The 25115-nt window shown below is 44.9% G+C and overlaps 2 protein-coding genes across 2 annotated transcripts; one reads left to right on the top strand and one right to left on the bottom strand.

The window, feature by feature from the left end:
- The first annotated feature begins 14746 nt into the window (after window positions 1–14746).
- LOC123044152 (serine/arginine-rich splicing factor SC35) lies at window positions 14747–17879 on the top strand. Its single transcript, XM_044466804.1, has 9 exons — window positions 14747–14969; window positions 15069–15147; window positions 15347–15426; window positions 15516–15582; window positions 16436–16507; window positions 16932–17090; window positions 17178–17243; window positions 17319–17532; window positions 17615–17879. The coding sequence occupies exons 1-8, from the start codon at window positions 14894–14896 to the stop codon at window positions 17509–17511; spliced, it is 792 nt and encodes a 263-aa protein (XP_044322739.1). The 5' UTR covers window positions 14747–14893; the 3' UTR covers window positions 17512–17532; window positions 17615–17879.
- A 2491-nt stretch (window positions 17880–20370) lies between these two features.
- LOC123044151 (transcription elongation factor SPT4 homolog 1) lies at window positions 20371–23678 on the bottom strand. The gene is made up of 5 exons (XM_044466803.1): window positions 23412–23678; window positions 23013–23104; window positions 22566–22621; window positions 20829–20890; window positions 20371–20718 (listed from the first exon to the last, which is right to left on the bottom strand). The coding sequence occupies exons 1-5, from the start codon at window positions 23532–23534 to the stop codon at window positions 20668–20670; spliced, it is 384 nt and encodes a 127-aa protein (XP_044322738.1). The 5' UTR covers window positions 23535–23678; the 3' UTR covers window positions 20371–20667.
- Window positions 23679–25115: the final 1437 nt, after the last annotated feature.

Here is a 25115-nt window from a genome sequence, read left to right as displayed (position 1 = left end):
GTGAGTTGCTTCTTAGAAAAAAGATAGGGCCGCGCCGCGCCGCTTACCGTTTGTCCGCGGCTTTCTCGCCCGATCGGGACGCTGCTAGCGCTCGCCTCAAGCCGGCCGCCCCTGGCCCCGATGATGGCCATAGCCGCACCCCTGACGACCCTCATTGGCGCCGGAGACTCACTCTCGGTTGCGAATTCGGTGCTGCAAGGACCAACGGCGATGCCAAGGGAAGAATGTCTCTCGGTCGCCGGTTGCTCTGCCACGGTCGTCTTCCCAGCGAGACCATCGAAGCAAAGGAACAAGTTGGTGGCCCGAGGAACGTGCTATCATGTGGATGTAAGCCTCCTGAAAAAACGGATTGGCCCCGCGTCGTCTTCAGGTGACACGGGCGGCGGCCCTTCTCCTTGGTCCTCTACTGGCGCTCACTTTCTCCCTCGTCGTCAGGTAAAGCCCGTAAGGCTGACGACGACGGTGAGGACATTTTTTTGTCATCCACATGTGTCAAGCACGTCTAAAGGGAGTTTTGATTGCCTAGAAGACTAAGAGCATCTCCGGCCGCGCCTCAACAGGCCCTCCCCAGGCGTTTTTTTCACGCCGGCGCTGTAAAAACGCCCAGTCGCGCCCTCAGGATGCCGAATTTCGCTGGCTCGGCCCGTTTTTGCGCCCGGCGATCGCAAGCCAAACCCGACGCACTGGGGGCGCTTGGGGGCTCCGGCGCAAGGGAAAAGCGCTCCTGGGGCCACATTGTCAAGCGAAAAGTCAAGTCATCCGTCCAGATTCGCCTCCGACCCCCCTGCGCTCGGCCACCATCCTGCGCCACCCTGCCGATCCCGGCGCCATCCACCGCCCACCACAGCTAGATAGATCATTCCCCGCCGAAAAAAGAAGAGGTTTCGCCGAGGCAGCCTCTCCGCCGCCGTCGGGGCAACTTTTGCGGCGTTCCGGCCGCGCAGGGCCTGTACACTGGCAGGTTTGCGCCCACCTCGCCCGCAAGGTGTTTGGTGATTTGCCCGGACCGGCGATGGACTCCAAAGATGAGGAGGCGCTCGCGGTGATGAGGACATCAATACCATTGTTACACCCACAGCCCCTGCTGCTATACATACTGGACCAATTACTAGAGCTCGCGCACGCCAACTAAATTACCAGGTACTTTCGTTTCTTGGTAATGATTCTAATGTTCATGAGAATATGATGCTGCCTAAATTGGATACATTTGTTTTGCTTACAAATGAAGGGTCTAGCTTGGAGAAGGATGAACATTGGAGAAAGAACAAGCATGGAGATGATGGCATGCACAAGGAGAACAAGAACGGAGTTACAAGTGATGATTTCAGGACTTTGAAGCCACCATAATGAGTGCATGAAGCCTTGGACGAAATATACAAGATGCCACTTCATAAATTTCGTCCAGAGGCTATTCTAGCTGCTGCGTCACCTTATTATTGGGCCAGGCCCATGTAATTTCGAAATACATAAGTATAGGCTATTTTTAGAGTCCGTATGTGTGGGGAAACAAGAGATAGGGTTAGTTTCGGACCCCTCCATCAAGGGCCACGAAATTCACCCCCTCTTCCTCCATATATACAGCCCTTAGGTCATCGTTTAGACTTTGGGTTTTGTTTAGATTAAGGTTCGCCATAGCTGCAACTTCGCGTACTTCGTTTGTGTTCAACGACTAGACAAAGGCGTCACAGAACTCCACCTTGATCAATAAAGCTTTCATCTTATATTCGCAATATCCAGATTGCAATCTCAGTTTCTTGCTTGTTCTTCGTTTGCTCGCAGGAAACAGACCCTCGTGGTCAGGTTGATCGTGCTTTGGCGTGGTCAATAACCTCTCGGAGTTGGTTTAGCGATTGCTAAGGCGCGACATCCTCGCACGTTCGTAGTCGGATCGTCAAAGTCGACTTCCACCAAAGCGAAATCCATCATCTCATCGAAAGGCGGGACACCTTTGCCTCTATCAAGTGGTATCAGATTTCCAGGTTGCTCGGTGAGATTTTACAGTTTTTTGTAGTTTAGATCGAGTCTGTTCTTCATACCTACAGTCCACGAAAAAGCCACAAAAAAATTAGGGTTAGTTCATCATATCCGAACCAATCTGAGCCTTTGCATAATCTTTTTAGGGTTTTGCTTTGTTGAATTTGCGGTTGCATCGTCGTGTCTAGTTGCTGGTCTTAGCGTCTAGTCTTTTAGAGTTTCGAGTTCTGGTCATAAGTTGTCACGCCGCCACCGCACCATCATCATCGCCCCTGCCATCTACTACCACCGCTTCGAATCCGTATCCATATACCACCACCAATCCGTATCCATATACCACCATCGATCCATATCCATATACTACCACCGCTGCCTTATACCACCACCGCTGCCATATACCACCACCATATATCTACCACCAATCCGAGTTTCTTGCATATTAGGTTTGTTTTCGGGATCCATCTAATTTCTGATTCGTGTTTCCTTGTCTGAGTAGGTTTCGGATTCCAGCAATCTTTTGCCGTCCGTAGAAGAGGTTGGTTTCCAAAAAAAAAGAGTCTGAAAACCACCCTCCGTTTAGGCCCAAAATTTTCCAAAAACGCACTGGACAAAAAAAATTCTGGCTATCCTATTTTTAGGTGTTTCTAAGCGTATTGAGACAGTCGCCGTTATAGAAAGTTTTTTTTGACCCGTTTCCAGTTTTTGGGTCCGGGCAGTCGAAAAAAAAATTAATCGAAATTTTTTTGTGCCCATCCTGTCAGTTTGACCTGGGAAGAGTTTTGAGACACTCGTCATTATAGTGATTTTTCGCAAAAAAAAAGCAGCGCAAAAAAAAAGAGCGAATTTTTTTTTCAGAGTGTGCTTTTCCCTTGTTTACGTGCAGCGCCGTGATTTCGTTAGTGTTCTAGGCTCGCGTCTCTAGCACGGTCTAGCCTAGGACCAGCACAGTATCGTCATTGAGCGTTTATTTAACTTTGCATCTCTGAATTGATTATTGCTGACCTTTTTTTTTCTACCATATTATAAGCCTTCCCAGCTCCACATACATCTATGTCGTGCGTTTGATTCTCCCTGGTAATCGCTATATCCAAGCTTTGAGAGTTTTGACTACAACGGTTGCCGATCACCACCTACTACTGGGTAAGAACTGGTAAGAATTTGAGATTTGCTTGACGGGTTTGTGATACACCACCACCACTTCTTAGTAGTCTGTAGGATCATATTCTTGTGTGTTTCTATTTGCTGCTAACCATGGCAGGATCACAAGCTGATGAGACTGATTGGGAGAACCTGACGAACAAACAGCTACATGATAAATTTCAGCAAATAATGAGTGGACAAGTGCAAGATGTGCTAAACAGATTTGACGAGGCCATGGAGAAGATAGATGGCATTGAGAAGACGTTTGAAACAAAGCTTGATAGCAAGTTTAATGAATTGCTCGCGCGTTTTCCACAACCACCGCCGGCTGCACCTATCGCACCTCTGTAACAACAACAACTACGCCCCCTTCCGAATCAGTATGGACGAGCTCAGCGTGTTCCTATTGAGCCAGGACAAAATTCTGGTGCCGCTGCTACTGCTGTTGGTGCTTCTTTGGCTCCTGCTACTGTTGCTGCTGGTACCGAGGAGGATGATGAGTATGCGGGCGATTATGAGGATGAGGTTGATCAAAATCAGAACTACGTGCAGCCACCAGCACCACCACCAGTAGGTCGACCTCAGGTATATATTCGTAATGGTAGGCCTGCACCACCACCTCAGGTACGAGATGATGTCCATATTCCTAAACTGAAATTGAATATTCCACCATTTGAGGGTAGATATGTTCCTGATATATATCTTACTTGGGAGTTAGAAACTGAACACCGTTTTACATGTTTACAATATCCCGAGGAGAGACGGGTTGCTGCTGCTGTTTGTGTTTTACTAGTTTTGCATGTGTATGGTGGTCTGAACATTGTAGATTATATCATATTCCCGCTACTTGGGATGCTTTGAAAACTGCTATGCGTACTCGTTGGGTTCCACCATATTATCAACGTGAATTGCTTCAAAAATTGCAGCGTTTAAGACAAGGAAAAAATTCTGTAGAAGAATATTATCAGGAATTACAAACTGGCATGATTAGATATGGTATTGTTGAGGAGAATGAAGCTATGCTTGCATGTTTTATAGGTGGATTAAATAGAGAGATTCAGACCATTCTAGAGTATAAGGAGTATACTAATATCACTTGTTTATTCCATCTTGCTTGTAAAGCTGAACGTGAAGTGCAGGATCGACAAGCATTGGCGCGAACTTACTTTTCTGCAGGTTGACTTTCATCATGGACACCGCGTGCATCCTCTACTTCCACTACACCAGCACCTCCATCAGCTGCTACCTCCAGTCGTGATACAAGAAAGCAGGTACAACCTCCACTATCTGCCAAGAGCGCACCTGCCGGGCCTACACAGAGCTCTTCTTCTTCCATGGCATCAACTGGGCACACCAGTGATATTATTTGTCGTCGTTGTAAGGGAAGAGGTCATTATGCGAGAGAATGCAAATCTCAGTGTGTGATGATTGCTACTGAGGATGGTGGGTATGAGTCCGCTAGTGACTATGATGAGGAGACGTTGGCTCTTATTACACGTGAAGAACACGGTGGAGATGATTCTGATCATGAGACGCAATACATGGCTCCTGAAGACGCTGACAGGTATGAATGTTTAGTTGCTCAACGTGTTTTGAGTGTGCAGGTCACACAAGCTGAGCAAAATCAGAGGCACAATTTATTCCATACCAAAGGAGTTGTGAAGGAACATTCTGTGCGCGTCATCATAGACGGAGGGAGCTGCAACAACTTGACTAGCATGGAGATGGTGGAGAAGCTTTCTCTCACCACAAGACCACATCCACATCCTTACTACATCCAATGGTTCAACAACAGCGGCAAGGTTAAGGTAACACGTACTGTTCGTGTGCATTTTAGTATCTCTACATATGCTGATTATGTTGATTGTGATGTGGTACCTATGCAAGCATGTTCCTTATTACTTGGTAGACCATGACAATTTGATAAAAATTTTGTACACCATGGTAGAAACAATCAGTATACTCTTGTTCATAAGGATAAAAATATTACTTTGCTTCCTATGACTCCTGATTCTATTTTGAAAGATGATATTAATAGAGCTAATAAAGCAAAACAGGAGAAGAATAAGAGCGAAAATCAGATTGTGGCGAAAGAATTTGAGCAACAAATGAAGCCTAATAATAAACCATCTAGTGTTGCTTCTAAAATAAAATTGAAAAGTGCATGTTTATTTGCCACCAAATCTGATATTGATGAGCTAGATTTCAGCAAATCTGTTTGTTATGCTTTTGTGTGCAAAGAGGCATTATTTTCATTCGAGGACGTGCCTTCCTCTTTGCCTCCTGCTGTCACTAACATTTTGCAGGAGTTCGCTGACGTCTTTCCACAAGACGTGCCACCGGGATTACCGCCTATTTGAGGGATTGAGCATCAGATTGACTTAATTCCCGGTGCTTCACTGCCAAACCGTGCGCCATACCGTACCAATCCACAGGAGACGAATGAGATTATGCGTCAAGTACAAGAGCTGCTCGACAAAGGTTATATACGCGAATCCCTTAGTCCTTGTGCTGTTCCTATTATTCTAGTGCCGAAAAAGGATGGTACATCACGTATGTGTGTTGATTGTAGAGGCATTAATAATATTACTATTCGTTATTGTCATCCTATTCCTAGGCTAGATGATATGCTTGATGAATTGAGTGGCTCTATAATATTCTCCAAAGTTGATTTGCGTAGTGGATACCATCAAATTCGTATGAAATTGGGGGATGAATGGAAAACAGCATTTAAAACTAAGTTTGGATTATATGAGTGGTTAGTCATGCCTTTTGGGTTAACTAATGCACCTAGTACTTTCATGAGATTAATGAACGAAGTTTTACGTGCTTTCATTGGACGATTTGTGGTAGTTTACTTTGATGACATATTGATTTATAGCAGATCTTTGGAGGAACATTTGGAACATTTACATGCTGTTTTTATTGCTCTACGTGATGCACGTTTGTTTGGTAACCTTGGGAAGTGCACCTTTTGCACCGACCGAGTGTCTTTTCTTGGTTATGTTGTTACTCCACAGGGAATTGAAGTTGATAAAACCAAGATTGAAGCTATTGAGAGTTGGTCGCAGCCCAAAACGGTCACACAAGTGAGGAGTTTTCTTGGCCTTGCTGGTTTCTATAGGCGTTTGTGAGAGATTTCAGCACCATTGCTGCACCTCTCAATGAGCTTACAAAGAAGGATGTGCCTTTTGTTTGGGGTACCGCACAGGAAGAAGCCTTCACGGTATTGAAAGATAAGTTGACACATGCTCCTTTACTCCAACTTCCTGATTTTAATAAGACTTTTGAGCTTGAATGTGATGCTAGTGGAATTGGATTAGGAGGTGTGTTATTACAAGATGGCAAACCTGTTGCATATTTTTCTGAAAAATTGAGTGGGCCTAGTTTGAATTATTCTACTTATGATAAAGAATTATATGCTCTTGTTCGGACTTTAGAAACATGGCAACATTATTTATGGCCCAAAGAATTTGTTATACATTCTGATCATGAATCTTTGAAACATATTAAAAGTCAAGCTAAACTGAATCGTAGACATGCTAAATGGGTTGAATTCATTGAGACTTTCCCTTATGTCATTAAACACAAGAAGGGTAAAGAAAATGTTATTGCTGATGCATTGTCTCGTCGCTATACTATGCTTTCACAACTTGACTTCAAAATATTTAGTTTGGAGACCATCAAAGATTAATATGTGCATGATGCTGATTTTAAAGATGTATTGCAAAATTGTAAAGAAGGAAGAACATGGAACAAGTTTGTCGTTAATGATGGATTTGTGTTCCGTGCTAACAAGCTATGCATTCCAGCTAGCTCCGTTCGTCTTTTGTTGTTGCAGGAGGCGCATGGAGGAGGACTAATGGGACACTTTGGCGTGAAAAAGACGGAGGACGTACTTGCTACACATTTCTTTTGGCCAAAGATGAGACGGGATGTTGAGCGTTTTATTGCTCGCTGCACTACATGTCAAAAAGCTAAGTCACGACTCAATCCTCATGGTTTATATATGCCTTTGCCTGTACCTAGTGTTCCTTGGGAGGATATATCTATGGACTTTGTTTTAGGTTTACCTATAACAAAGAAGGGGAGGGATAGCATATTTGTTGTCGTGGATAGATTCTCGAAAATGGCACACTTTATACCATGTCATAAAAGCGATGATGTTGTTAATGTTGCTGATTTGTTCTTTCGTGAAATTATTCGCTTGCATGGTGTGCCAAATACTATTGTTTCAGATCGTGATACTAAATTTCTTAGCCACTTTTGGAGATGTTTATGGGCTAAGTTGGGGACTAAACTGCTTTTTAGTACTACTTGTCACCCCCAAACTGATGGACAAACTGAAGTAGTCAATAGAACATTGTCTACTATGCTTAGGGCTGTTTTGAAGAATAATAAGAAAATGTGGGAGGAATGCTTGCCTCATATTGAATTTGCTTATAATCGTTCATTGCATTCTACTACTAAGATGTGCCCTTTTGAAGTTGTGTATGGTTTCCTACCTCGTGCACCTATTGATTTGTTGCCTCTTTCATCTTCGGAGAAGGTTAATTTTGATGCTAAACAACGTGCTGAATTGATTTTAAAAATGCATGAGTTAACTAAGGAAAACATTGAGCGTATGAATGCTAAATATAAATTTGCTGGAGATAAGGGTAGAAAACATGTTGTGTTTGCACTTGGAGATCTTGTTTGGTTACATTTGCGTAAGGATAGATTTCCTGATTTGCGCAAATCAAAGCTAATGCCACGTGCTGATGGTCCCTTTAAGGTGTTGGAGAAAATAAATGACAATGCATATAAACTTGAGCTGCCTGCAGATTTTGGGGTTAGTCCCACTTTTAACATTGCAGATTTGAAGCCTTATTTGGGTGAGGAAGATGAACTTCCGTCGAGGACGACTTCATTTCAAGAAGGGGAGGATGATGAGAACATCAATACCATTATTACACCCACAGCCCCTGCTGCTATACATACTGGACCAATTACTAGAGCTCGCGCACGCCAACTAAATTACCAGGTACTTTCGTTTCTTGGTAATGATTCTAATGTTCATGAGAATATGATGCTGCCTAAATTGGATACATTTGTTTTGCTTACAAATGAAGGGTCTAGCTTGGAGAAGGATGAACATTGGAGCAAGAACAAGCATGGAGATGATGGCATGCGCAAGGAGAACAAGAATGGAGTTACAAGTGATGATTTCAGGACTTTGAAGCCACCATAATGAGTGCATGAAGCCTTGGACGAAATATACAAGATGCCACTTCATAAATTTCGTCCAGAGGCTATTCTAGGTGCAGCGTCACCTTATTATTGGGCCATGCCCATGTAATTTCGAAATACATAAGTATAGGCTATTTTTAGAGTCCGTATGTGTGGGGAAACAAGAGATAGGGTTAGTTTCAGACCCCTCCAACAAGGGCCACGAAATTCACCCCCTCTTCCTCCATATATACAACCCTTAGGGCACCGTTTAGAATTTGGGTTTTGTTTAGATTAAAGTTCGCCATAGCTGCAACTTCGCGTACTTCGTTTGTGTTCAACGACCAGACAAAGGCGTCACAGAACCCCACCTTGATCAATAAAGCTTTCATCTTATATTCGCAATATCCAGATTGCAATCTCAGTTTCTTGCTTGTTCTTCGTTTGCTCGCAGGAAACAGACCCTCGTGGTCAGGTTGATCGTGCTCCGGCATGGTCAATAACCTCTCGGAGTTGGTTTAGCGATTGCTAAGGCGCGACGTCCTCGCACGTTCGTAGTCGGATCGTCAAAGTCGACTTCCACCAAAGCGATATCCATCATCTCATCGAAAGATGGGACACCTTTGCCTCTATCACGCGGCGTTGCTGGAGGAGGAAGCCGAAGCCGACGTCCAGGAGCAGGAGCATCCCATGGTGCTCGCCGCCCTTGCCGGCCTGCTCGCGAGCAGTGAAAAGCCGCGGCAAGGTGGCTCGGCGCCTGGGCGGGTGAAAGAAAAGAACCGGCATCGTCGGGAAGGCTACTACATGCTCTTCTCGGACTACTTCGCCGACGCTCCATTGCACGGTGAGAAAACATTTCGGCGCTGTTATCGGATGAGCCGAAAGCTTTTCCTCAGGATTGTGAATTCCATCCGGGAGTTTGACAGCTACTTCAAGTGCAAGATGGATTGCACCAGCACACTTGGATTCATCTCAATCTAGAAGTGCACGACAACTATGAGGATGCTTGCATACGGAGCTCCCGGTGATTCACTCGATGACTATGGACGCATGCCCGAGTCCACCATCATTGAGTGTTTCTACAAGTTCTGCAGGGCAGTGGTGGCAGTGTTTGGACCACAATACTTGCGAACACCCAATGCGGAAGACACTGCTCGGACCCTAGCACAGAATGCAGCAAGAGGATTTCCTGGGATGCTTGGAAGCATCGACTGCATGCACTGGAAACAGAAGAACTGTCCATTTGCTTGGCAGGGGTTGTACAAAGGCGCCAAAGGCGGTTGTAGTGTGGTACTTTAGGCAGTGGCCACACAGGACCTCTGGATTTGGCACTCTTTCTTTGGGATGCCTGGAACTCACAATGACATCAACGTCCTGCAGTGCTCCCCTGTCTTTGCCAAGCTTGTTGAAGGTCATTCTCATCCGGTGAACTTCGAGGTCAATGGGCGGCACTACAACAAGTAGGGATGGACATAAAAACTGAGAACCGGGACCGAAGCTGAAAAGACCGAGGACCGAACCATCGGTTGTTCGCTCGGTTCACAAATCTTAGAAACCGATATTACATCGGTGAATTCGGTCGTTGGAGTCTATGGACCGAATGCCCCGAACTAACCGTTATATTTTTATTACTGTATTATTAACACCAACGTACTAGGCCCAATAGCCCATCTACCTTAACACGAAGCGCTTCTCCCATCGTTTTTCTTAGCCACAAACACACGCAACCCTCGCATCTTATCCATTGCCGCACCCACATCTTCACGCAGCGCTGCCGCCTAAGTTTCCCCACCTCACGCAATACCAGTGTCCAGTGGCCGGCGGCGCCCATGACTCTCTCGCGGCAGGCGACGGCCGATGACGTTCTGCGCTCCCACGCGGTCGTTGGCTCGTGACCACCAGTTCATGGCCGGCTTCCCACTTCCGACGATGCATCACCTGTCGTATATGCTCCGGATGTTTGGATTGATTTCTGTTTGTCCGTCCATGCTTTCTTGGCTAGATTTGGCTTCCAATTTCTTTCTCCTTAGTCAATATCGGATCTGTTCGGTAGTAACCGAGGACCGAACCAAATTGACTGCGGACCGAAGCCTCGGTCATGGATTTCTTTGACGACCGATCGGTCAGGAAAAGCAGAAAACCGAATTTCAAAATAAACCGAGGCACCGAACCGATTTTTTCGGTCTAACCGAATGCCCAGGCCTAACAACAAGGGGTACTATCTAGCTGATGGCATATATCCGAGATGGTCTACATTTGTGAAGACCATCTCAAACCCTGTGCCAGGAGGCAAGAACGCCTCTTTGCGAAGGTTCGGGAGGCTTGTAGGAAGGATGTCGAGCGGGCATTTGGTGTGCTCCAATCTTGATTTGCTGTTGTCTGGTTCCCTGCTCAGACCTGGTCGAAAGATCAAATATGGGAGATCATGACTTGCTGTGTCATCTTGCACAACATGATTATTGAGAGCGAGTAGGAAGAGCCAGTGTTTGACACTGAACCATATTACATGCAGGGTCCTCTTGCCCAAGTTGATCACCAGCTACCGGCAACCTAGACTGACTACCTCAATATGCGTCAGGAGATCTGAGACCCACAGGTATCAAGAACTGCAACATGATCTGGTGGAGCACCTATGGAGGCTCAAGGGCGAGGCCGGGGCGACGCGGGGATGACAAGTGATGAAACTTGAGTTTTTATTTGTTAAACTATATAATTTGTATTGAACTATTTGTTAAACTATTTGATTTATGTGATGAAACATGCTGAAACACGCCGAACTAATTGATTTCTATTTGTATGCGAAAATTCACGCCAAAACACGCCAAACCGCGCCGAATATGGGCCGATTCACGCAGATATTAGGTCATTTTTGGACACAATTGGGCCGAATATTGGGCCGAAATCGGCACCTGGGGGTGACGGCTGGGTGCCCAACCGCCCCCAGCGCCGAGTATACCGCCGGCTCACCCCCAGGCCGCTCTTTTTTGGCGCCCTGGGGGGCCGAACGGCTGGAGATGCGCTAAGAAAGGAGGCATCCATGGGTGAGTCTGGGCAGAGAGGTCGAAGCCGTGGCCAGGGCTAGGGGCACCGCGATGGCAGTTCGAACCGGTTGCGGCTACAGGCGCGAGGGACGAGGCGCCCACGCTGAGGGACTTTGACATGTCCATGGATGCCCTTTGGGTTCGAGACACGACCATCCTCATCTCCATCTTCATCCTAATGGCCATCTTCGAGCACCTCGTCATGCCCCAGGCATTTCAGGCTCCATCCGACTCGCCGCACGACTAACGTTGGCGTAGCCGCCGCTCCCCCGGCAAACACGGGAACCCGCCCATGGGCGTGGGATGCACGCAGACAGTGCCCTTACCGCGGATCTGGCTGGATGGCGGCCTTTGCGGAGTTCGATGGTGCCTGAAGGTTGCGCACGTCGGCGGCGGCTCCGTGGGCGGCAAGTCATTGCCACCCATTGCTCCGGATATGCACAATGGCGGCTACTCGGGTTGTTGGCGCAGCATGGGGCATGTGTCAGGCTCTCTGCTGGGAGGCGGACCGCGGAGGTGAGATGGTGGACTTCCGCGCAAGCGGTGACCAACCGACAACGCTACGGTCCAGTACTTGGTGATGGTGATTCAGATCTGTTCGTCTGAGTGGGGGTGGCCGTAGTCTATGCTGCACTGATCTCGTGTGGCTCCACGACGGCTACGGTCAACGGTAGATCTTGGAGAGTCTTCATCTATGAAGATCCAGTGGTTGACTTCAGTGGTGAGATGGAAAATAAAGGACGACGACTTGACGTAGATGGGTGGCTGTAAAGCAGGGATGTTAGAAGTGCATGTAGCTGTTGGGGTCGCGAAAAAGTGACTGCGACAATACTAGAGTGACTTCGATGGTGATGCTACTTGAGCATCCAATCACGAGCTCCAAGGTGAAAGCCTAGGTTTGACCCGAGATGGTTATATCCGACAATGGCGATATTTTAACGTCGTTACCTTATTGAAGGATTTGCTCGAATATGCTCAGATTAATTCTTCAGGGCTAAAACCTAGATTCTGGCCTTGGTGGTTGGATTTGATGATGACGACGCTTGGGTGTAGCTCCCTTCATGAAGACATTGCTAGTGAAGAACCTCGTTGTCTGTGTGGTGTCATGAGATGGTTGGGGCAAATATGATCATTCTTGTAGTTTGCTGATTGCGGATCCGAGCATTTTGAATTTTTCTTTTTTTCCACGCCTATGCATAGTTTTGGTCTTATCTGACTTTGCTTTGTGTAGGCATTTTTTGTGTGTGTGTTGGTGTTGACTATGTGCATCCTAGGTATGCAGATGTCGGGTGTCTGTTTTTTGGGTTTGCATCCTCTTAATGTCCCTTTTAGAGCCAATAAAATTCACCATGTATCGAAAAGAATGTGGATGTAAGCAATATGGACGAGAAGGCAAAACAGTATTGGGAGTATACTGATGAGGACACCTTGGCTAAATTTGATGGCGGCGACAATGGTGATGGTGGTGGCGGCAGCATGAGTGCATGAGGCCATTGTGAACTACGACGACTTTTGATCCACCGTGCGTTTGATTTTTTTGTTCTAAGTTCAATTGTTTGTTAGGTTGGATGAACTTTATTTATCCTTCTAGTTGAATTATGATGTGGTGCATTTGAATTATTTATGTTTGTTTCGATATGTCTTAAATTAATTTCACTTGTTTGAGCAAGCGTTTGGATGAATCGGCAAAAAGAAATGTGGCATTAATCGAGATAGTGGAGAACGTGGTTTTAGTTTAGGTGTGTAAGATAGTGGATACGTTTTGAAATTAGGATAAGACTGCAGAGGATAAGCGATAGCGGGAGCCTCTGAGATATTTGATCATGCACATAATGCATAGGCTGTTAAGACACTAGCATTAAGACGAGGGCTCCAAATGATCCCTGAGATTGGATGCTCAAGAGTCAAAGTTGAATCTGACTGTTTGGAATTGATGAAGGCTTGCAATGATAATATGGATATTCGAGGACCTAACTCAGCCTTACTTGCATACTGCTTTACTTGGCTCATGGTGTACATCTATATCGTTCAGTTTTTGTTTCAGGGAAGTGAATGGGCTGACACATTTCTTGGCTAGGATTCTAAATGTAGCTAAGTTTTTTTTTTTGAGAAATTCTTCATTCAAATTACGAATCAGTACAAAGTAGTTGACTCTTACAAACACACTGAAACGCAAACATAAAGGACCATGAACACCTAGAGTACCTTAAGACAACCATAACACAAGAAGATCTCCGGAACCCTGTGTCATCATCCCTGAATCTTGAGAGAAGACCCCTGCAGCAGAAGAATCTGCAACCAGTCGCAAACAGGTCATCATCTTCGACCACGGTATAATTGCCGCCACACTGCTCCCTCCTTTCTTGACACCATCGCTCAGAGGGCATGGACATCAATCCAACACACCTGCAATAGTCGTCGCCATCTTTGGCTTTGAGTACCGCGAAAAGTGTCCCTTCCGAAAGGAAGAGAACTCGAGTCATTCGACCGGTCCAGCACCGCGGCCGGGCCATCTGCCCGGACAAAGCAGGATCTCCCACCAGCATCAGCGCAGAGGAAGGAGAAGAACAGCAGCAACAAATCATACCAATAAGGAAGAAGAAAGGTCTTCGTCTCCCTGCATCCATCGCCCATCTGAGGATCCAAACGGCCAGTGCCAATGGACCTCCAACCACCATAGCCCGCGACCTCGACAAGATCCGGGTATCCCCAACACCGCTGGCTCCTAGACGAAGGCAAAAGCCTCGCCTGGCCGTGAACGAAGCCCGGAGAAACTTATTCCAATGCGACACCACCGCAACGGCCTCGGCAGCGTCTCCCTCAACCCTAACCCTACCACACGCCCACCTAAAGAACAGACCCGGGGTTCCCCCTCCCTCCCGCCACCGGAGCGGCCGACGGAGAGAGAGGGAACCGGCGGCGTCACCGGCGGCGCGCAAGGGATCCCGGTCGCCTCCTCCAATCGCCTGATGCGATCCTGGCGGAACGGCGTTGGCACGATTTGGAATTATTTGTGCTGTTAATGTAGCTAAGTTTGGGTGGATGTTACTCGTGAATTCTTATTATCTCTTGTACTTCATGATGTAACTCTGCCATGCTATAAATAAAAGTGCCCGTAGGCTTTCTTTTTGAAAAAGCGGATAAGACTGCTAGAGTTGTGAACGCTTGTATGAGAAAAGCCCGAAAGGTAAAAGAATGTACATGGAGAAATTCAGCTACGAAAAATAAATAGAGGCAGGATCGGGTCGGCCTGGTGTATGATACCACGGAACAGGCCGAACGGTTAGGCCCACCTTGAAAACAGGCCCAACCCCTTGAAACAGGTCGAACGGTTAGGCCCACACTGTCCGGCGTGCCGCGTGTGGCGAGCCCTAGAAGGATCGGCAACTTCTTGTGTCCACCCGACCCACAGCCTCGCGTTCCCCCCACATCTCGTCGCTCGTACTTTCCCCCAATCCGCTCGCCTCGCCTCTCCTCTCCTCAACCGCCGCTCCGCCCCCCGCGCCGCCTCCTGCTCCGGCTCCGGCGAGATGTCTCGCTTCGGGCGCTCCGGCCCGCCGCCGATCCGCGACACCTACTCCCTCCTCGTCCTCAACATCACCTTCCGTAAGTTTCCTCTCCGCATCTCCACCGCGCTCTTCCCTTCTCCCCGAGGTACGCCTCCATTAGGCGGCCGCCCTAATCCTCCCCGTGCGTGTCTGGCAGGTACCACCGCCGATGACCTTTTCCCGCTCTTCGACAAGTACGGCGAGGTCGTCGACATCTACATCCCTAGGGACCGCAGGTAGGGTTCGTTCGTATGCTGGTTCGGCAGTTAATCTGTGTTCGTGTGTAGATTGGGTGTGTGTCCTGTAGGGCTGCGAAGTGTGCACACGGAAATTTTAGGGCTGTGGGAGTTGATTCATGTTGTTTGTACATCTGCACACGGCAATTTTAGGGTTTTGGGAGTTGATTCATGTTGTTCGCACATCTATTTTCTGCAGGACTGGCGACTCGCGAGGGTTTGCCTTCGTGAGGTACAAGTATGAGGACGAGGCGCAGAAGGCAGTTGATCGCCTGGATGGTGGGTTCCTCTCCTCCATGTGAATTTGGGATTTCTGTGATACATGTTTTAGGATTGGATTCAACTTCATTTTGTTGGTTATCTTCCAGGGAGGTTGGTGGATGGGAGGGAGATGATGGTGCAGTTTGCCAAGTACGGCCCAAATGCTGAGCGGATGTAAGATACAACGTGTTCCTTGACTGCTGGCATGATTATTGAGGAAATCTTGATATTGACACTTACTCCCTCGGTTCACAAATATAAGATGTTATGGATATTTCAATATGGACTACATACGAATTGAAATGAGTGAACAAACACACTAATACGTGTCTATATGCATCCGATCCAGAAAAAAGTTAGAAAGTCTTATATTTGTGAACGGAACTATTTTTTAGCCAATGTGGTGTCTTGATATTTAGACATGGATCGGTCATTTGCAAGATGTAAACTTCTTGGTTGGATGTGTTGGGCACTACATACTCTATGTCTAGTGCAACGGTAGATTACTCGGTACTAGAGGGGCAAGGAATCGACGGTTTTGAAGATTTTGCTACATTTGGATGCCATGAACTATCTTTGATTATAAACCATCATCCCAAAGTGTTAGGTTACATCAGTATGGTGCAATATTAGGTTACTCAATACTAGAGCAATTATGGTGTTGTCTTAATTACAAAATTTGCTGATCTCAACATTTCAGCTCTTATCACATACCAGGTTACAACTTGCGTGAATATGTGATACTCTGTTTAGGAATCAACAAGAAGTGGGCATGCGCTAACCATAATACTACCTGATAAAGTTTATGCTTTTAGGAGAGTTATTTCTCATACATTGTTTTCTCTATAGTGAGAAAAGTAAGCTATGCATATTTTGTCAGCATATACACTATGTAGTCAGAATTGATTATTCCAAGAAGTTCATGAAAATTGCTCTATGTAGAAGAATGAACTAGCACCTATCATAAAACTGTTCTGTTTGTTAGTTGAAGCCGATGACCTAATATTCTTTTGCCTGAACTTTGCAGTCAGAAAGGGAGAATCATGGAAACTGTCCCGAAGCCAAGGGGTCGTTCCAGAAGCCGCAGTCCAAGACGGGGGTACTTTTTTCCTATATATTTCTTCGTTGTCGTTCACATTATAGTATATCGTATATTTCTTCGTTGTCGTTTTCACATTATAGTATATTGTAGATTTCATTTACCATGCACATATGTAGGCGGCTTATCTGGTTTGGGATTCAATTGAAGCACATTATAAAGAAAGAGAAATAGGGCTATAGTTCAGTAGTTGTGTAAGTAATGGAGGTTCCAGTAAGTTCTTCAACATCAAACTATGGACATGCCATGGTTGTTGGCTTTGCTGACTGCTACCATACCATGTCTATTGGTCACTTTGATGGACGGAGACATGTTCCTAACGATAAGATTATCCATCAAAGTGGGATTCTATTGGGATTTCCTCCATTCTTGTTGCTCTTTTTATTTCACGATGTCAAAAATCGTGTGCATACCTCATCTGCAGGTACCGGGATGATCATCGGGGCAGAGATTCTAGAAGGCGAAGTCGGAGTCGGAGTGGAGATAGATATGGACGTGACAGGTACAGAGAGAGGGATCATCATCGTCGTAGCAGGAGTCTTAGCGCTAGTCCTGATGATTACAAGAGGCGTGGCAGAGACAGGTATACACATCCAGATAATCATTGTTGTTTTATGCTGGGTTGTGCCATACATTCATTTTTAATTATTTGTTTCCTGGCTGCACATAGAAGTCCTAGTCGTAGCAGGAGCCGCAGCTACAGTCCTGATGATGACAGGAAGGGTGGCAGAGACAGGTATGCACATCTGGGAATCATCTCTTTTGTTCCGTCTTACTGAATTGAACTGATGCCCTTTATTGTTGCTTGCAGTTTGTCGCCTGCACGCAGAAGCACTAGTCGCTCCCCTCGCAAGACACCACCTCCTCGCAAGACACCACCTCCTCGCGAGGGGTCTCCTGCTAGGCGCAATGATGACCGGTCTCCTGTTGGGCGCAATGATGACCGGTCTCCTGTTAGGCGCAACGATGACCGGTCTCCAGGCTCTCGTAGCCCTTCAACATGAGCTGAATGTCAAACAACTGAGGTCTCTAAGCTGTTCAAATTATATATGTCATCACAGTTGATACCCTAGCACGCGATAACATGACTTGTGCTTCTGTCTACAGGATCCATGGAACAGAGCTGCTCATATCGAAGGCTGTTCAGTTGCTTTATCATGAACAATCTTCTGTTACAAATTTAAGATGTTGTGGTGCTTGACATCAGTGACTACAAGCTACAGATGCTGCTATGTGGATGTCTGGATACTTGTTAGAACTATATGTACTACTTCACCTTTCCATTCAATCTTGTCTATTAGCACTAAGTATTACTATTTCCTTTCCAGTGTTGGGCACTTACTATAAATGGTAATTTGCACCTTTCTAGTTACATGATGTGGTGAAGAGGTGCTGGTTGATAAAGGGTGAACACACAAGTTGCTTGCTGTTGCCGTTGATATTGTTTGTGCTGTACCCCTTAATGATGATGATGCTGGTGACGGAGATGATGATGGTGATGCTGGTGGGGGTTGATGACGCTGGTGATCATTTTGCTGCATGCACTCTTGTTATGCTGACAAGTAAGGTTCAAATGATCCAGCTGAGGTTCACTGCTTAAGCTGTTCATCAATAATAAAACTACTCCGGTTCATGTTTCTCCGTGCTAGGATTTGAAAAAATTGTTTTTTTTCGTCAAGTCTCCTCACATGATTTATGTTATATGCAACCCCCAGAACATATTTTTAACAAAAGGGTGGTTGTGTGTTCTTCCGTTGTTAGTTCTGGCCTAAATAAATTCTGAGATGATGATACAGTCTTGAAAAATAAGTGAACTCAGAAGTTAGCACAATACCTTATTATACCATTTCGAAAGCTATTATGTACATACATAGCAATGCAAATACTCTTAATGTGCTGACCTAGTTAATTTTTAGTATCTTAGGATTATGTATGGTTTATAGAGATCATCATGTTTGGCAGTTGATGCTCCAAGTTTACAGTTACTGTAAGCGTGTGGTAGCTTCTTGGCTTGTAACCAGTTTGTGGGACTTCTTTTCTTCATATTATGACTCCTGTATACATCTTTTCTGAAAAAACTTTACAACTCTTAACACCTTGCGCAATAGAAGGTGTGTGGTAGGTGTTTTCCATTGCAGACTGAATTATGTCAGGGTGTGTGGTAGGTGTTTTCAATTGCAGACTGAATTATGTCAGCTCCAAGGCCTGCTGCCCTGTAGACGTGCTCATGCGAATGCTGACGTACGATCATGTGGCGATGGCGGCCCTATGAAAAGAACCTTCGCTCCATGATTTATGTATTTCATAATACATAAAAGTGTAATGTATGATAACTTTGTATTTATCATTTCGTACACAATTGAAAATTCCGGGAAAGAACTTGCGCTGATTTTGTTTGATTGTACTATGGGCTACTTTGCTCATTGGCGAGTGTTTGTTGCTTGTTTGTATACTTAACCTGTGTCTAATTCGAAATATTTATCTGCCATATTTCGGGTCTGCTCGTTCAGTGTACAGGGCCACCCGGCAACATCGTATACTTGCTGTCACGGTGAACAACAGGCAGCGATGACTGCACACAACAGTTCACAGAATTCTAGACTGCATGTGGACATGTCCGAATGTGTTCATGAACATTTGTCAGTTGTCCTAAAAGTGTCAACCGACATCCCTGATAGTCTGAAAAGCAAAAGATGCCTAGAGGAACCCCCTATTTTCGCTCCTATAAAACATGCTGGCTGAGTGGGGTGATGGATTTGTTCAGGGGAGCAGAGGCTCCCATAATTCGACAAAATGTGCATAATGTAGTACTATTAGGGCTTCTCCAGCATGGTTACCAAATAGACAACTCCAAATGTCCGTGGACAGCCAGCCGTACGGAGGCCATCCAACCGTGTCCCTCAAAGACCCGCATACACTAGATTTTTATTAAATTTTGGAGTACTTTTTGAACAGCGGAAGTCCTTAAAAAAGAAAAAAGGAAACTAATTACTCTTTTGTCAGAGGTGAGGTCGACGACCATTGCGCTAGAGTCCAGCCTCATCGTCATTGGGGGCCGGCGTGGCTTGCATCGTCGTCGTGCTGCTTAGATGCCTCCTCATCCTCGGCCGCTAGATAGTCCGCATTTTGTTGACGCAGAGCTACCTCACGGTGGACCGTATGTGCGCTTTGTATGGAGGCGAGAAAAGCCCGGTTCACGTCGATAAGGGCATGTACAATGATTGATAGGACAGTCTTATCTTAAGTCTTGCATGTAATATAGAGATGACAAAAAAATATGTCTACAATGGGTTATATCTTAGCCTTATCTTCAATAACTAGTTATTCCTTAAAATATGGTGAGACAAATTGTGCTAAGAGATCATCTCTTGTCTTATCTTAAATAAGAGAAGACAAACCTTTTCTTATGAGTTCTCTCTCCTCCACCTCACCATTTATCCTACGTGGCACTCCTAAGATAGCACCATTGTACATGCCCTAATGCCTAGGGCTGCCTCAACCATGGTCGCGACGGCACATCAACAACCATTCCCTACATGCAGGCTGTTCTGGCTTTGTGACCTCCACCATAGTCATGGGGTTGCCACTCCCACTCCTCCCACTCCTTCGAGCTAGGCTCTCCGGAGCCAAGCTCGAAGGTGCCCACATCAAATGTGGGCCTAGCACCAGGTGTGATCTAGGGGTGGTCGGATGGCATCTCCGAACGATTGGAGAAAGGACTCAAAGCTAGGGTTTTTAAGTACATAACAGGGGCTAGGCACGGAGCGGCGAAGGCATGAGTGCAAGCAGCCAGAGTAGGCTTCTCAGGCGGCGCATAGGGATGAATGCAGGTAGGGAATCCTGACAGCAACGACCATCAATCCTTTGTTCAGAATAATAATAATTTTAGGAGCTTTTGGCATAGGCTTCGGTGCATAATAACAGCAACCTGAGCACTTGTCATGCATAAAACTAAACTAGCATGGCTTGCAATGTCTCGTCGAAGTAGAAATGTGCGATGAACTAGTTCAGCTTAAAATGCCTCCAGGTTGTACAGAAGCGTTCAACGAATCGCTCCAGGATGCATAACACTGGTGGCAGTTTAATCAGCAGACATTACAGGTGCAACTATATGTAAAAGTACGGCTCCAGGATCACGACTGCATCAACTTCGAGCCTGCTCAGGGGCGCTTCGGAGGGAAATACTGCACGTTGTTGTCTTGGCACATCCCCTGGAACGACCAGAAGAAAAATTATTAGGTCAAGACATCATAGAGTTGCGTTAATAATTTTTCTGATACTCCTTGGGAATACTGCAAGAATGAAGGCATGCAGTTTTTACCTGATACTCCTCGGGAAGTTCCTCTGAGACAGCCAGAGTATAGCACCCTGGAATGAACCTCCCTGCAGATTGAGAAACAAACATAAGCAGATGGTTTCAGTTAACCGTTACAACGCAACACTTTGTTTAGCATAGGTTTAAGTCGTGCAGTTATGACACAAAAGCAGACATGGTCCTCCGGCAAAGTCCATTTCAACGGGCTGCCAGAGTAATGGCTAGCACCACCATGGACCATTGGCATTAATTTCTCTGTTCTGCTTGACTAAAAGCTTTCACATGATTTGGAAGGACATAATACTGGCGCGGTGGTAATAACTGGCTGAAGTTCTTAGTAGGGGACTTCTTTTAACAAGGAGACTGCCTAGATTCGTGATGATAGTAACATCATACATATACTCGACAAAAAAGAAATATCTTCCTTGATATTGTTTCACGATGCAGAATTCAGATTATGGCCATCCCACTCAACTATTAGGATTCTTGTTGACAAATCCTACGGGCTAGAGCCATAGGCTCGATCGTTCCCACTACTTCTTGAATGGTTAGGTCTGAATCCTGTAGTGGAGCTTTCCAAAAAAACTTTCCGAACAAATTCACAGTTCTATTAACTCAAGCGACTCTTTACTGTTGCTCCAATTTTTTTTACTTTTGCTTCAAGTTAAGATTTCTATTTATTATATTTTTATTATATTGATGGTTCATCACATTGCCTTCTATGATGCAATTCATAGACAATACATATTGGAACCCTATATCTTACTTTTTTTTATCATCCCTCCCTTTATCCACATCCCTTTAGTTTCTTCACAACCTAGAATCTCATTACTTTCTAGAGAATTCTAACGAATTTCATATAAAAAATCAAGACCATAATTTGATTCAAATTTGCACTGATGCAATCGTCAGCCAGTTCCTTTCATTTACATTTTGTTCGCATGATTTTCACATTGTGAAACAATGTCAAGGAAGTAATTTTCTAGAGTTCTATCTTTTTACTATAAACATACAAAAAATTGTTGAAGTATCGGATGACAGTATCAACATGCATTACTTAAATAAAGAAGGCTTCAGAACGCAAACAATGAAAAAGATATGCACTTGGGTTAACAAGCATACAATTGGAAAGTTTTAAATAAAGATTCCAATGTCAAATCTAAAATGTTACAAATACAAGCTTAACACAACAATTATTGTCCTATGAGATAATCCACTGATAATTTCCTTGCTATAACAAGGACTGAAGAACCCAGTCCTGGAATTAAACAAGCTAGGAGTGGATCTTGGCAAATATTTCAGTTCAGTTTTCTGATCCTTCACAAGTGGTAACCACATACAGGTCAAATAGATATATTTTATAAAGAAAGAATGCCAACACACTCAGGTGGATCCTTAATAACAAATTTAAGTACTACTAGCAACCATAATATTATTACAGAAGGGGAGTAAGAAGACAAGGAACTATAAACAGTATAAGGTATATGCAGTACTCATCTGGACACCCCACCTAGTAGTGATTATAGACCTAAACGATTAGTATATGGTAGCTAGGAGAGCTTTCCAGTAAATGGTCTAACCTGTTCCTTTTTAATACTCTATAAAAATGCATATCATAAGTTCATAACTAGGCTCGAAATGTAAATGTGCAATAGCATAAAGTAAAGCAAACTGGATAGAGAAAGTAACCTGAAGACAAAAATAAGCAAATGCTGTGTGATAACTATTTAACTACACACTCACCAATTCTCAACCAACGAGCAGCCCAACTCCTATTGGGATCCATCAGCGATATTATTCTGCAAGCCAAAATTTGTTCAATAAATTCAGAAAGAGGAAGCACTGGGCTGCATAAATAATATATATTTAAGGGCATATGATCTTTCTGCAATCAGAAGCAGCACATTCTTATGAATATATAAATGTTTTCATGAATTATTCACCAAAATCACCCAAAGAATTTAAGTAATCAACGCGAGGGGTGGAATTTAGAGAAAAATCACAAACATTGCATTTATTTCTTCCTCTTATCTGTTTGTCAGTCAATTTGCAGCAGGTAAAAGCACTAGACATATTCTATATCACAACGAAATTCCAAAAACGTGGAATTAGTGCACCTCTACCAGAGAATTAACCGCTGAGTAACACTAGCCAGAAGAACTACAAGACCACAGTGCAGAATAGAGTTACCCAGTGAAGTTGGCGGTGGTGCAGCTGACAACATTGTCGCGATCTTTGTCCATGTCCAGGAAGGGGCAATTCTCGCAGCCATTCTCCCTGAACTGCACACCCGATGCAGCAATCAGACACAGTAGATGTTAAACATCAGCAAATAACAATAACACTCAGCCACGCTGCTTGTGCCACCAAATCGGACAATATTTCTCACTGCAGAATTTATAAGAAACACAGGCACGCGATCCAAATCGAGAACATGTGGCTAAACCCTACCATCCGACAGCGTACTAAAAGAATAAGGCGCCCTAGTTTGGCACGCAGATATGGATTCAATTAACCGAAAGGGGGGCCGAAACCCTAGGTCTAGACGGACGGGTAGCGATGGGGGCGGCGGCGGCGGCGGGTAGGTACCTGGTCGTAGGTCTTGACGAGGCGGCAGCGGAGGCATGCGCGGAGCTCGTGGCCGAAGCTGTTCGGGATCTGCGCGTGCTCAACCCCGCCGTCGTCCATCACCCCGCCACCGCCGCCCCTCATCCTTGCTTCCCCTCGCCTCCTCTCCTCGCCTGCTATTCGCTTCTGTCCTCTCTCGCTCGCTCCCTCGCTCGTTCCGTCCTAGAGCTCTCTCGTATCTTTTTTTTCCGGGTATTTGTGTTTGGGCACCACTAGCAATCAGACTACTGATATTTTGTTTCGTATCAGACTAGTCATAAGCCGTTGGATTGGAAGCATGATGGTCGTCCGATTTGCACTTTGGATCTGCACGAGTTTTCCTGATTTGCTTCCTTTGTTTTATTGAGTGCTTCCCGTCGGACCTTTATTCCCTTAAATTCTGGCCCGCTTCCTAGAGGTTTATACAAAACAAATTAACAACCTCTTAATCACCATCCAAACATGCTTGTGATTTCCACGCCAGATCCAAATCAGATCCCTATAATCACGCTTGCTTACATAGGAGGCGATTGGACACTAGTTTCCTTACCACGATTAATGCTTCCTTTCTATTACGTGTTTGTTTCCATCATAAGAAAGTCGTGCTTCCGAACATGTGAATTGTGCTTTGGAATTCTGTACTTGTATTCATTATATAAAAGTCACGCTTCCAAGACTAAAAACTATGCTTCCCTATAAAATTCATTCATATATGATTCCATGTGATACGGTTGCAATTTTTTGGTACAATACTTAAGCATGATGCAAAATTTGCTTCCACCGAGATTTATGTTTATTTCTATCAAACAAAAAATTGCATCCAGTGTAAGGCTAAGTTTTGTTTACAAAGATGCAAATTTTTTATTCCGATCCAGTGGAATGCAACATAAAATATATTTATTTCCTGCCAACATTCAATGCTAGTTTTCCATTCGATTACACATGTTTCCAAAACATAGAAACTAAAATCATAGTGTGCCTAAACTTGTTCTAGCAACAGTCTCTCCCTCAACTTCAGTTTGGCTGCCATCACCCTCTTCCCCATTGTAGGCTCTGATGATGTCCGGAAGGTGCATCCGTCACCTCCGACTTGGTTGTCGCATACGCCAAAAATAGCCTCCACTAGGAATAGAACGAGCAATCCATTGTCTACACCAGCAATAAAAAGCAAGTTGCATACATAAGCTCACCAAAATAGTAACTAGACCACCTTAATTAAAAGGGCTTGAAGCAAAACACAATTTCATTTGAAACAATGACTGGTTTGGTTGGATCTTGGAAGCATAGAAGCAAAGGTAAGTTTGGTGAATTATTATGGAAAAGATGTGCATTGCTAAAACATAAAAACTGACATATAGAAGCGATAATAAAGTAGTATGGAAGGCATACGAAGTGAACCCATTGTAGTCCTTAATTATGAGATGAAGGCGCACAAGCATTTTTCTATAGAACCATAGCAAAATTAACACAATGTAGAAGCACAAAGGTATGAAGCTGGAAACGAATGCGAATGGTGCATTATTAATGTTGGGCGGAAGCATGTAATTCTCAGAAATGAAGCCAAATTTTTTTGCACCAACTATGGATGCATATATTTGGAAGCAGTAAGTGGCTGGAGTATTTGCACGGAAAGCATACTAGAAAACAAGCCTTCCAACCAGTGGCGGAGCTTCGTGTAGACCAACG

The sequence above is a fragment of the Triticum aestivum genome, chromosome 2B (assembly GCF_018294505.1).
Source record: "Triticum aestivum cultivar Chinese Spring chromosome 2B, IWGSC CS RefSeq v2.1, whole genome shotgun sequence".
NCBI lineage: Eukaryota > Viridiplantae > Streptophyta > Magnoliopsida > Poales > Poaceae > Triticum > Triticum aestivum.
Note: the sequence above shows the minus strand (reverse complement) of the source record. Positions and strands in the feature narration are given on the sequence as shown.